Below are 14,425 nucleotides of genomic sequence, written 5' to 3' on the forward strand. Positions count from 1 at the left end.
CAGGTATATATTATTAGAGGCAGCAGAATCTATGGGCTCCTGTCAGGTATCTATTATTGGAGGCAGCAGAATCTATGGGCTCATGTCAGGTATCTATTATTGGAGGCAGCAGAATCTATGGGCTCCTGTCAGGTATATATTAATGGAGCCAGCAGAATGTATGGGCTCCTACCAGGTATATATTACTGGAGGCAGCAGAATGTATGGGCTCCTGTCAGGTATATATTATTGGAGGCAGCAGAATCTATGGGCTCCTGTCAGGTATATATTATTGGAGGCAGCAGAATGTATGGGCTCCTGTCAGGTATATATTATTGGAGGCCGGAGAATGTATGGGCTCCTGTCAGGTATATATTATTGGAGGCAGCAGAATGTATGGGCTCCTGTCAGGTATATATTATTGGAGGCAGGAAAATCTATGGGCTCCTGTTAGGTATATATTATTGGAGGTAGGAGAATGTACGGGCTCCTGCCAGGTATATATTATTGGAGGCAGCAGAATTTATGAACTCCTGTCAGGTATATAATATTGAAGGCAGCAGAATCTATGTGCTCCTGTCAGGTATATATTATTGGAGGCAGGGCCGTAACTACAACCGGGGCAGCCGGGGTACTGCCCTGGGGCCCCAACCACCCAAGGGGCCCCAAACTGATGGTAAAAAATTGTATTTTAATACTTTAATTTCTCATAAAATACCCAGCTCCTATATTCCTGTCAGACAATGTCACCCCGAGGACAGGAGAGACTGTCATTTCAATAATTTCCTGGAGCTCTGCCAGCTGTCAATGAATGGAAACCTGCACTGGCCTGGAGAGTCTCATAGCCCAAGATTTGTAAGGCTATGTGCCCACGTTGCATTTATGAAGCAGAAAATTTCTGCAACATTTCTGCATGTCCCTTGCCAGAAAATCGCGTGCGTTTTTTGGTCGCGTTTTTGTATGCGGATTTTACATGCGTTTTTGTAAGCTTATTTCATGCGTTTTTGAGCACAAATAAAGTTATTGAAAAAAAAAAACAAAAAAGATGGAAATCCTGATGTCATTTCCTAGTTCAACCCCTCTTCACCATTTTGTTTTTTGCAAAAGACAGTATGCCACAGGAATTGCAGCCCCTGCGGGTCAGCAGACCATGCCTAAACCTTCTGCTAATGACTTGCTTAAATCTCCTGCACTACAACGTTGAGCAGGTAATATAAACTAAGTTTTTTTGGGGTACATTATTTTTATGTAGTGTGTGTACTAACCTATTATTGTTCTATAGGAGCGTTTAAGGAGGAGAAGACGACCAAAAAAAATTTGGGTGCACCCTATCTTGCAGGAGCGGACGGACAAGGGCCACTTTAATGTTCTCTACCAGGATTTAAGGAGGTAAGATATATGTGAAGAAAGTATAATGTCACCCGTCTATGCTGTTTTTTTAAGGTTTTGTTTGTATACTATGTTACTAAATTATCTTTTAATATTTTTTTTTTCTCTGTTTACTATAGTTTTCCTGAAAAATTTAAACAGTTCTGCCGTCTGAACATTATTGCATTTGATCGGCTGCTGAGCCTTATGTCTCCTGACCTGGACTTCCAAGACACTGTAATGCGAAGGGCCATCTCTGCTGAGGAAAGGCTGCTCATCACCTTGCGGTAAGTTGAATGTTGATTTATATGTACCTGGTTTTGTTCGCCACCCTGCGGTGATGGCTGGTGTACCTGGTTTTGTTACCCTGTGGTGATGGCTCCACTGTGTCTGTCTTTGTGTACATATTTTTGGCTTGACCATGAGATCACCATGCACAGAGATCAGATTGAAAAGGTCACTGATGTGTAAACTCTAGAGCAAACATCGTAGGCAAACACAGACACAAAGTCAAAACACATTATAAATTGATATGTGTGAACTCAAGAGAAAACAAAAGATGACCAAAAAGATTGAAAATGTGGAGCCCCCCCCCCCAAAAAAAAACGCGCCCATTGTTGGAATAGTTTTTTGTAATAAAGACCTTAATTTTTTAAAAGATGAATCAATAATGGATAATTACTGTTGGCTTGTATTTCTTTTTATGGCTTTTCTAATTATCTATTTTTCCTTTTCAGATTTTTGGCCACAGGAGAGAGCTATACATCACTGCACCTCCAATTTAGGGTTGGTAAATCCACCATTTCCAGAATTGTGAGGTGCACATGTACCGTCATCTGGCAGAAGTTGCAGCCCATCGTGATGCCTTCTCCAACTGAGGAGACTTGGCTGCAGGTCGCAGCAGGCTTTCAAACTGTGGCCAATTTCCCAAACTGCATTGGTGCTGTCGATGGCAAACATGTGAGTTCAGCAGCCACCACGATCAGGATCACGCTTCTTTAATTATAAGAAATTTTTTTCTGTGGTCCTGATGGCGGTGGCTGATGCACATTTCAAATTTGTTGCCATTGACGTTGGTGCTTATGGCAGTACTGGCGACTCTCGGGTGTTTAGATCATCACAGATTGGGCTGCAAATTCTTCAAGATGGCGTAACGCTCCCAGCCCCAAGACCTTTGCCGGGTTCCACACATCCAGTTCCTTTTGTGATGGTATCGGATGAGGCATTTCCCTTACAGACCAACCTGCTGCGCCCATACCCACGAAGGGCACTGAATGCCCGGCGGAGGATTTTCAATTATCGGCTGAGTCGTGCACGCAGATATGTGGAATGCACCTTCGGAATCATGTGTAGTCAGTGGAGGATCTTTCACACTGCCATCCAGTTGGATACGGAGACCGTTGACACTGTAATTAAGGCATGCTGTGTACTCCACAACTATGCTCGTGAGTACAGCACCGAGCAAGATGAGGAGTCACAGCTATCTGAATTAATTCCAGTTGTCAACTCCGGTCAGGGAAGGCCATCCAACTCTGGTGCCAGGGTGCGAGAAACCTTCGCTGACTACTTCATGAGTCCTGAAGGTGCCGTGCACTGGCAATACTCCTGTGCTGGTGTTGAGCAGCCTGACCAGCAGAGAAGATCTGATGAACAATAAAAGAAGAACTTCCTCCTTTTTTTTTAAATAAAAATGTAAAAAAAAATGTTTCTAAAAAAAATAAATTTTGGTTAAACTTAAATTTGTCTAAAATATTTCTTGAATTGCAACCTTCTACATTTTGTTTTCCGACAATACGTCAACGCAAAAGTGAACAACCCACAAAGACCAGAGCCTGTAAATTGGCATTACTACCTAGAGCGCTCTTCACAAGTACTGTCTGTGACGCGCCCCCTGGGCCATGTTGTTAGGGATACCCGGAGCCGGATCAGATGGGGGTTGTAGTCTCCGAGTGGCTGTGACCCGGTCCGTGCCCAGGGTGTCAAACTCAGTGTGCGGCAGTCCTTGTAGATGTTTTTAGTGTCGACTACGCCACCCGTTGATTTGCGGTCAAAAGGCCGCCGCTGCAGGATGGTCCGCTGAGGCTGGTGGTGTGTGTGCAGCTGTGGTAGTATAACCCCCAACGGGAGGGGTATAGCCTCAGGGGGTCAGACGTGGAGGATGGTGGTTGTGAAGGTGCAGCAAGGAGACTCAGAGGCATGAAATGCAGTTCAGGGTTTTTACTCACTGGTGTTGCTCGGGTCACTCTGTACAGCAGTGACCACCCAAGCCGTGCTGCGTCCACCAGGTCCTGGACTCGGCCAACTCCCGGGCAATTCCGGAGCGTGGTCCTGAGCTCCTTTCTGACTCTCCCTTCTTCTGGCCGTTCCCACCAGGGATCCACCTGTGTCCGGCTCCCTCGGGTCTCTTGGTGGTTGAACCTTCTCTGGCTTCCCTGACCCTATGCTCGGTGTGCCATTCTGGTGGATTTGGTGAGGGTCGTGGCAGATCCTGCCCATGACCTCCGGTTCCTGGCTAAGGTGTGCTTTGGCCCCTGCCAGCTTGGGATCCGGTACCCTTTTTGCCGACCCTTCACCCTTATCAGTTCTCATACGGGCTCTTGGGGTCCCCTCTCGTCCTGCGCCTCTGGGTCCCTCTTCCTTCTCCTCTCCTGGAGTACTGCTGACTCGCAGACTCACTAACTGACTGACTGACTCTGTCCTAAGATGGTGCCCACCTTATATACTCCCTCTATGTGTGAGCTCAGGTGACGAGCACCCAATGAGCTCCTACATTTACCCAGACTACTCCCCCTATCTGCCCCTACACTACTGGGATGTTCCACCCCCCTCCCACTCCAGCCAGGGACAGACGCTGTCGTACCTGCACATATACTGGTGGGAGTACCGTTGATCTGTCCCCCGGAAATGGGATGTATGTAGTGCATGCAGCCTACTGAGCTCAGTTCCATACTCCATCCTTACCCGGGAGTGGAATACCACACCTCTGGGTTGAGGTGCAATACCCCTGTAGCAGCCGAATCCTCAGGGTGCTACATCTGCTAAAGTCAACCCTCACCATTGTTATTTGCTTGCGCTAAGAACAGAACTAGCAAATAACAGTGTTGAGAGTAGTATTCATCCAAAAAATAGTTGTGGTCCAAAATATCAAAGTATATTTCTAATTTAAAAACGACTGTATACAGCCGACCACATACGTAGATTAGTTTGAACAAATTTCAAAAATGTAGAGTTCCTCTGACCTGCGCTATGGTGAGCGCAGATCAGGGGAACACTTTTTCATTACAACCCAATCCAACCACATATACACTTGAAAAGAAAAATTAACAGATAGTTTAAATAATTTTTTTAATACGTAATATAGAATAACTGTAAAAAACTTTTTAAAAACACAAAACAACAAACTTCTAGAAAATTTAATCGGACAAACATTGCCCATAACTTGGAAAGAAATTACACACTGTGTACAGCACACCTGTCCTGTAATCAGTTTTGGGCCCTAAAATACGGGCAGCACCTGTAGGTTGTTTAATTATATAAAAAGAAAGACCTTTTCTTACAGTCCCCTACGCCTGATGCCTGGTATAGGTGACCATAAGAAAAGGTCTTTGTTAATTGTCTGATTCTCTAAAACATTGTGTATCTATCGACCTACAGGTGCTGTCTGTATTTGCTAGGGTCCAAAAATGCTGACAGGGAGGGGTAAAATTTTTTAACTACAAGTTTTGAAGGTCTTCTTCAAAGCTGTACCCAGGAAACATTTCTTGGGAAAAAGTAGAGTTGGGGGATGGTCCTCTGACAAATGATGATGCACCATGAGCCATTTGCCGACCATAACTTGGCTGCATATCTTCTGGACGGTATGCTGCAGCAACCTGCCCAAAACGCTGGGTTGCAGCTGCTGGTCGTGGTGGAGGCACACTGGGTTTGAAACAATTAAATATTCCGCATACTACGGCTGGGGGCGAGGGCATAACTGCTGCCTCTTCAATTGTCATGACCATAGCGCCTGCTGCAGTCATGTACATGTTCTGCCTATCTCGTGGCAGAGATCTGATGCGGGCAGCTTGGGCTGAGCAAAATTTATCGATGGCATCTTCCTGGGATGCCCTTTCCACAAGGCTGAGGGTTCGATTTGTGAGTGCTTCAAGCACAATAGTCCCACCCCCGTGGCTTTTGGCCTTTTTTTTGCCCGCCCTTCTCGATGCCACGAGATGAGCAGAACCAGACCCCCTCCCAGTGGGCCTCAACACATCACCAGCAGAGCTTCCAGCGTCACTTGGAGCAGGAGCAGGAGAATCAGTCACCAAACCCGTCCCGATGTCCGCTGGATTGGACAAAGAATGTGAGGGACAACCAGATGCTGAAGATGCCGAAGCAGATGGATCCGGTGAGGAAAGCTGGAAAAAGTCCTCGGATTCCTCCTCTGCTTGCTCTGTGTTTGTGTCCTCTTCTGCTGTTGGGGCCATGATGTTTCCTTCAGTTCTGTATATAATAAAAGGTAAATCCCAATGTAAATACAACATTTTTGGAAACATTTCAATTAATATGTTTTGGGAATTTACCTCCGCAAACTCCTACTGGTTAGTATGAAGGCCAGCTCGTCCGCAAAAGGAAATTTTCTTTTTTTTGGTGATGAGCCACTTTGCACCGACTGGTGATACTTCACCAGCCGGTCGGTGACCGATCTCCACCGATTTTTAATATCATACACTGCAATGACACAACCAAAACAATTTATGAACTGCTTTAACACCAAAAAGTGCAATTATAAATAGATATAAAAATAAGTGTAAAAATCAAAACTTACTAATTTCCTCTTGGGCATCACGTTCCGCATTCACCCACTGGGGATACATTTGGCTCAACACAGAGGCCCAGGCGTCTTTTTTCTTCTGCTTGTCTTTGTAGTCAGGACTAGCTCGGTCCCATATTTCGGGATATTTTTCAATCTACAGTGAATAATAACGTGTGTGAATATTATTTTAAAAACAAAATGGAGGAATAAAAGATTAACCCCAAAAAAATAATTAAATAAACATATGGAGATATGTACGCACACACACCAACACTAACCCCTCACCTATATTGTACGGTTCTTTCACACGTCAATCTCCGGGACGAGTGTTGATGCCATTTTCCACACACAGCGGAGACCCACACACAGACCCATTGCAAAGCATGCTCGGTCACACTTATCTGTACTAACGTGGATATGTGGACGTGAGAAATCAACCTTACAGCGTATGCAGGAGCTTTCAGTGAATGAACCTACATACACTGTACAATAATCTTTCACTTTAATAAAATCTTTTAACCAAAAAAAATAAGTGGGCTCACGCATAGTTTTAATAACTAGCAAAGGGAAAGCAGACGGTTGTTGGCTGATGTTATAGTCTGTGAAGTAGCCAATAACCATGGACCCTTCCTTTGCTATTAATACCAGGCCGCAGCAGTTAGCTTAGCCTTTACTGGCTACTATATAGGAAGCCCCCCCCCCAAAAAAAGTGACATGGGGTCCCCCTATAAATTGTAGCCAGCAAAGGCTAGCCACTTTGCCTTTTCTGGCTACTATTTATGAAGACCCCCCCCAAAAAAAAGTGACATGGGGTCCCCCTATAAATTGTAGCCAGCAAAGGCTAGCCACTTTGCCTTTTCTGGCTACTATATATGAAGACCCCCCCCCCCAAAAAAGTGACATGGGGTCCCCCTATAAATTGTAGCCAGCAAAGGCTAGCCACTTTGCCTTTTCTGGCTACTATTTATGAAGACCCCCCCCAAAAAAAAGTGACATGGGGTCCCCCTATAAATTGTAGCCAGCAAAGGCTAGCCACTTTGCCTTTTCTGGCTACTATATATGAAGACCCCCCCCAAAAAAGTGACATGGGGTCCCCCTATAAATTGTAGCCAGCAAAGGCTAGCCACTTTGCCTTTTCTGGCTACTATTTATGAAGACCCCCCCAAAAAAAAGTGACATGGGGTCCCCCTATAAATTTTAGCCAGCAAAGGCTAGCCACTTTGCCTTTTCTGGCTACTATATATGAAGACCCCCCCCAAAAAAAGTGACATGGGGTCCCCCTATAAATTGTAGCCAGCAAAGGCTAGCCGCTTTGCCTTTTCTGGCTACTATATAAGAAGACCCCCTCCAAAAAAATGACATGGGGTCCCCCTATAAATTGTAGCCAGCAAAGGCTAGGCGGACAGCTGCGACCTGATATTAATAGCCTAGAAAGGGGCCATGGTTATAGGCCCCCTCCCAGGCTATAATATCAGCCCTCAGCTGCCCCAGATTTGGCGCATCATATTTGTGCGCCAAATCTGGCACTTAGCCTCGCTCTTCCACGCTGCCCTGGTGCGGTGGCAGGGGGTAATAGTGGTGGGGTTCATGTCAGCGCCAGCTGACATGAAGCCCAGGTTAGTAATGATGGGCGTCAATAAGACACCCCCATTACTAACCTACAAAGTGTTAAAAAGAAAAAAGACAAACACCCAGAAAAAAATAATTTATTTGAAATAAAACACAATTTTATTTAATTCTAATTTTACTAAAAAAAAAAAAATAGTTACCTGTCCACGTTCCTGCGCTGATCTCCCATGCACAGCTGTCACATCTGGAGATGTGACAGCTGTCATGGCTGCTGTAAGCTCACACTGCCGGGAACACGTCCGCTCCCAGCAGCATGAGCCCCTGACTGAGGTCACCGGAGTGCATTCAGTCAGCGCTGCTCCGGTGACCTCCTTTACAGCCCTGTTGTACCGTGGGAATTTCTCACGATACAGCGGGGCCGTAAAGCAGCTAACCAGAGCAGCGCTGCCTGAACTCCGGCGAACCCGTTCATTCTAGCGGCGGCAGCGGTTCAGAGCGGTCACATTCTATGTGGCTGCTCTTAACTGGAGATCATCGTGGGACACTCGTGGACTACTACGGAGGGGTAAGGATAAGGTTGTGGTTTATTATTTTATATTTTATTACAGGAGATCAATGGCTTCGGGGAATTAGGTGTCTAGGTGAGTATAGGTGTAGTTTTTTATTTTTTACTTTATTTTAGGTGGCGATCGGCGGGGACAGGTAATGTATGAACTAATTTATTTTAGGTAACCACTGGCCACCAATGAAAAAAAAGGGGGCAGTAGATTACATATTATTGGGGCCAATAAACAAAAAACTAATGATAGCACCCCCCCAAAAAAAAAAAAAAAATAGGGGGGGGGGGGGGGATAGGGTCAATAATATATGGAGGCACATATGGGGGCTATTAAATTTAATTTTGGGGCACATTTTACAGCAGGATCAGTCTGATGGGAACTACTGCTCCCATCGAGCTGATCCTGCTGGCAGGAGTGGACGGGGGACAGACATAGGCCGATGGGAGTAGTAGTGTCACATCGGCCTATGTCTGCCTGCTGACACCCGCGCACACAGACCCCACACAGACTCCACACAGACCCCACACAGACCACACAGACCCCACACAGACCCCACACAGACACATACAGACCACATACACACCACACAGACACATACAGACACTTACCACACTAATCATGAATCCCACGTTGACATTCATCCGCTTGTACCATCCCACGTTAGCAGCCATGATCCTGAGAGACGGGAATATTATGGGATTCTCGTCTTCCTGGATTATGGGATGCTCATGGGATGGATGGATGGAACGCCCAATTGTGACGTCACTTCCTATTTGCTGCGGTTTTGAGGTACAAGACCGCAGCAAATGCGCTTCACTTCCGCAATTATTTTTACATATTTGCGGATTTGAAGCAGCCCAATGCAAGTCAATGGCGGCGATTACGCCGCGCTTCCGCAAAATTAAATGACATGCTGCGGATTTTTCCGCGGAGCATAAACGCAGCGGAAAAAACCGCAGCGTGGGCATTGACAGTGCGGCTTCTCATTGAGGACCATGGGGGGCGGATTACCAAGCGTTTTTGGAGCGTTTATGCTGCGGAAATTCCGCAGCATATACGCTTGAAAAATGCTACGTGGGCACACAGCCTTACAATATGTTAGTCTGGAGATCACAGAGAGTTGGCAAGGCAGGCACAGTGCACACTGACTGTAACAAACTCTCAGCATCATTAAGAGGAGACAGTCTCAGCAGACACAAATATCTCTGTGACAAACTGTGAGAAGCCCTGCTATTTAATAAACATATACAGTTATTTGAAAATTGTGCAATATTTGGAATTATTCACCTTATTAATTTTCCAAACATATTCACTGAATATTTAACTTCTAAAACTTGCATCACAAACAACAAAATCTATTAAAGGTCTTGCGGAAAGTGTTGAAGCCTGTGTGCTGTATACAACAATGCGTAGCAGGCTTCACCACGTTCCGCACAGCCTCTAGTGATAGAAATGTTGAGGCGCCCCACTATGAAGTTTTGCCCTGGGGCCCCGAAGTTTATAGTTACGGCACTGACTGGAGGCAGGAGAATCTATGGGCTCCTGTTAGGTAAATATTATTGGAGGCAGCAGAATGTATGGGCTCCTGTCAGGTATATATTATTGGAGGCAGGAGAATCTATGGGCTCCTGACAGGTATATATTATTGGAGGCAGCAGAATGTATGGGCTCCTGTCAGGTATATATTATTGGAGGCAGCAGAATCTATGGGCTCCTGTCAGGTATATATTACTGGAGGCAGCAGAATGTATGGGCTCCTGTCAGGTATATATTATTGGAGGCAGGAGAATCTATGGGCTCCTGTCAGGTATATATTATTGGAGGCAGGAGAATCTATGGGCTCCTGTTAGGTATATATTATTGGAGGCAGGAGAATGTATGGGCTCTTGTCAGGTATATATTATTGGAGGCAGCAGGATGTATGGGCTTCTGTCAGGTATATAGCATTGGAGGCAGCAGAATGTATGAGCTCCTATCAGGTATATATTATTGGAGGCAGCAGAATGCATGGGCTCCTATCAGGTATATATTTTTGGAGGCAGGAGAATCTATGGGCTCCTGTCAGGTATATATTATTGGAGACAGGAGAATCTATGGGCTCCTGTCAGGTATATATTATTGGAGGCAGGAGAATCTATGGGCTCCTGTCAGGTATATATTATTGGAGGCAGGAGAATCTATGGGCTCCTGTCAAGTATATATTATTGGAGGCAGCAGAATCTATGGGCTCCTGTCAGGTATATATTATTGGAGGCAGGAGAATGTATGGGCTCCTGTCAGGTATATATTATTGGAGACAGGAGAATCTATGGGCTCCTGTCAGGTATATATTATTGGAGACAGGAGAATCTATGGGCTCCTGTCAGTATATATTATTGGAGGCAGGAGAATCTATGGGCTCCTGTCAGGTATATATTATTGGAGACAGGAGAATCTATGGGCTCCTGTCAGGTATATATTATTGGAGACAGGAGAATCTATGGGCTCCTGTCAGTATATATTATTGGAGGCAGCGGAATCTATGGGCTCCTGTCAGGTATATATTATTGGAGGCAGGAGAATCTATGGGCTCCTGTCAGGTATATATTATTGGAGGCAGCAGAATGTATGGGCTCCTGTCAGGTATATATTATTGGAGGCAGGAGAATGTATGGGCTCCTGTCAGGTATATATTATTGGAGGCAGGAGAATGTATGGGCTCCTGTCAGGTATATATTATTGGAGGCAGGAGAATGTATGGGCTCCTGTCAGGTATATATTATTGGAGGCAGCAGAATCTATGGGCTTCTGTCAGGTATATATTATTGGAGGCAGCAGAATCTATGGGCTCCTGTCAGGTATATATTATTGGAGGCAGCAGAATCTATGGGCTCCTGTCAGGTATATATTATTGGAGGCAGCAGAATCTATGGGCTCCTGTCAGGTATATATTATTGGAGGCAGCAGAGTGTATGGGCTCCTGTCTGGTATATATTATTGGAGGCAGGAGAATGTATGGGCTCCTGTCAGGTATATATTATTGGAGGCAGCAGAATCTATGGGCTCCTGTCAGGTATATATTATTGGAGGCAGGAGAATGTATGGGCTCCTGTCAGGTATATATTATTGGAGGCAGCAGAATGTATGGGCTCCTGTCAGGTATATATTATTGAGGCAGGAGAATGTATGGGCTCCTGTCAGGTATATATTATTGGAGGCAGCAGAATCTATGGGCTCCTGTCAGGTATATATTATTGGAGGCAGCAGAATCTATGGGCTCCTGTCAGGTATATATTATTGGAGGCAGCAGAATGTGTGGGCTCCTGTTAGGTATATATTATTGGAGGCAGCAGAATGTATGGACTTCTGTCAGGTATATATTACTGGAGGCAGAAGAATCTATGGGCTCCTGTCAGGTATATATTATTGGAGGCAGCAGAATCTATGGGCTCCTGTCAGGTATATATTATTGGAGGCAGCAGAATCTATGGGCTCCTGTCAGGTATATATTATTGGAGGCAGCAGAATGTGTGGGCTCCTGTTAGGTATATATTATTGGAGGCAGCAGAATGTATGGGCTCCTGTCAGGTATATATTATTGGAGGCAGCAGAATCTATGGGCTCCTGTCAGGTATATATTATTGAGGCAGGAGAATGTATGGGCTCCTGTCAGGTATACATTATTGGAGGCAGCAGAATGTATGGATTTCTGTCAGGTATATATTATTGGAGGCAGCAGAATCTATGGGCTCCTGACAGGTATATATTATTGGAGGCAGCAGAATGTATGGGCTCCTGTCAGGTATATATTATTGGAGGCAGCAGAATCTATGGGCTCCTGTCAGGTATATATTATTGGAGGCAGCAGAATCTATGGGCTCCTGTCAGGTATATATTATTGGAGGCAGCAGAATCTATGGGCTCCTGTCAGGTATATATTATTGGAGGCAGCAGAATGTGTGGGCTCCTGTTAGGTATATATTATTGGAGGCAGCAGAATGTATGGGCTCCTGTCAGGTATATATTATTGGAGGCAGCAGAATCTATGGGCTCCTGTCAGGTATATATTATTGAGGCAGGAGAATGTATGGGCTCCTGTCAGGTATACATTATTGGAGGCAGCAGAATGTATGGATTTCTGTCAGGTATATATTATTGGAGGCAGCAGAATCTATGGGCTCCTGACAGGTATATATTATTGGAGGCAGCAGAATGTATGGGCTCCTGTCAGGTATATATTATTGGAGGCAGCAGAATCTATGGGCTCCTGTCAGGTATATATTATTGGAGGCAGCAGAATGTATGGGCTCCTGTCAGGTATATATTATTGGAGGCAGCAGAATCTATGGGCTCCTGTCAGGTATATATTATTGGAGGCTGAAGAATCTATGGGCTCCTGTCAGCTATATATTATTGGAACCAGCAGAATCTATGGGCTCCTGTCAGGTATATATTATTGGAACCAGCAGAATCTATGGGCTCCTGTCAGGTATATATTATTGGAGCCGGCAGAATCTATGGGCTCCTGTCAAGTATATATTATTGGAGCCAGCAGAATCTATGGGCTCCTGTCAGGTATATATTATTGGAGGCAGCAGAATGTATGGGTCCTGTCAGGTATATATTATTGGAGGCAGGAGTATGTATGGGCTCCTGTCAGGTATATATTACTGGAGCCGGCAGAATCTATGGGCTCCTGTCAAGTATATATTATTGGAGGAAGCAGAATCTATGAGCTCCTGTCAGGTATATATTATTAGAGGCTGGAGAATGTATGGGCTCCTGTCAGGTATATATTATTGGAGCCAGCAGAATGCATGGGCTCCTGTCTAGTATACAGTGGTGGCCAAAAGTATTGGCACCCCTGCATTTCTGTCAGATAATACTCAGTTTCTTCTTTAATTTGCTTGCAAGGAAAAAACACAAAAGAGAATGAAGCAAAAATCAAATCATTTATCATTTCACACAAAACTCCAAAAATGGGCCTGACAAAAGTATTGTCACCCTCAGCCTAATACTTGGTTGCACAACCTTTAGCCAAAATAACTGCGAACAACCACTTCCGGTAACCATCAATGAGTTTCTTACAATGCTCTGCTGGAATTGTAGACCATTCTTCTTTGGCAAACTGCTCCAGGTCCCTGATATTTGAAGGGTGCCTTCTCCAAACTGCCATTTTGAGATCTCTCCACAGGTGTTCTATGGGATTCAGGTCTGGACTCATTGCTGGCCACCTTAGAAGTCTCCAGTGCTTTCTCTCAAACCATTTTATAGTGCTTTTGGAAGTGTGTTTTGGGTCATTGTCCTGCTGGAAGACCCATGACCTCTGAGGGAGACCCAGCTTTCTCACACTGGGCCCTACATTATGCTGCAAAATTTGTTGGTAGTCTTCAGACTTCATAATGCCATGCACACGGTCAAACAGTCCAGTGCCAGAGGCAGCAAAGCAACCCCAAAATATCAGGGAACCTCTGCCATGTTTAAACTGTAGGGACCGTGTTCTTTTCTTTGAATGCCTCTTTTTCTTCCTGTACACTCTATGTTGATGCTTTTTACCAAAAAGCTCTACTTTTGTCTCATCTGACCAGAGAACATTCTTTCAAAACGTTTTAGGCTTTCTCAGGTAAGTTTTGGCAAACTCCAGCCTGGCTTTTTTATGTCTCGGGGTAAGAAGTGGGGTCTTCCTGGGTATCCTACCATACAGTCCCTTTTCATTCAGACGCCGACGGATAGTACGGGTTGACACTGTTGTACCCTCGAACTGCAGGGCAGCTTGAACTTGTTTGGATGTTAGTCGAGGTTCTTTATCCACCATCCACACAATCTTGCGCTGAAATCTCTCGTCAATTTTTCTTTTCCGTCCACATCTAGGGAGGTTAGCCACAGTGCCATGGGCTTTACACTTCTTGATGACACTGCGCACGGAAGACACAGGAATATTCAGGTCTTTGGAGATGGACTTATAGCCTTGAGATTGCTGATGCTTCCTCACAATTTGGTTTCTCAAGTCCTAAGACAGTTCTTTGGTCTTATTTCTTTTCTCCATGCTCAATGTGGTACACACAAGGTCACAGGACAGAGGTTGAGTCAACTTTAATCCATGTTAACTGGCTGCAAGTGTGATTTAGTTATTGCCAACACCTGTTAGGTGCCACAGGTAAGTTACAGGTGCTGT

The 14,425-nt window shown here is 45.0% G+C and overlaps 2 protein-coding genes across 2 annotated transcripts; one reads left to right on the forward strand and one right to left on the reverse strand.

Annotated features, from left to right (window-relative positions):
• The first annotated feature begins 1,025 nt into the window (after positions 1–1,025).
• On the forward strand, positions 1,026–3,086 carry LOC141153210 (uncharacterized). Its single transcript, XM_073637909.1, has 4 exons — positions 1,026–1,187; positions 1,262–1,368; positions 1,488–1,634; positions 2,085–3,086. The coding sequence occupies exons 1-4, from the start codon at positions 1,092–1,094 to the stop codon at positions 2,347–2,349; spliced, it is 615 nt and encodes a 204-aa protein (XP_073494010.1). The 5' UTR covers positions 1,026–1,091; the 3' UTR covers positions 2,350–3,086.
• A 2,210-nt stretch (positions 3,087–5,296) lies between these two features.
• On the reverse strand, positions 5,297–6,632 carry LOC141155509 (uncharacterized). The gene is made up of 4 exons (XM_073642376.1): positions 6,155–6,632; positions 5,910–6,057; positions 5,346–5,829; positions 5,297–5,302 (listed from the first exon to the last, which is right to left on the reverse strand). The coding sequence occupies exons 1-4, from the start codon at positions 6,201–6,203 to the stop codon at positions 5,297–5,299; spliced, it is 687 nt and encodes a 228-aa protein (XP_073498477.1). The 5' UTR covers positions 6,204–6,632.
• Positions 6,633–14,425: the final 7,793 nt, after the last annotated feature.

Source organism: Phyllobates terribilis, unplaced genomic scaffold, assembly GCF_046119375.1.
Source record: "Phyllobates terribilis strain yellow unplaced genomic scaffold, ASM4611937v1 Scaffold_7__3_contigs__length_470593459, whole genome shotgun sequence".
NCBI classification, from domain to species: domain Eukaryota; kingdom Metazoa; phylum Chordata; class Amphibia; order Anura; family Dendrobatidae; genus Phyllobates; species Phyllobates terribilis.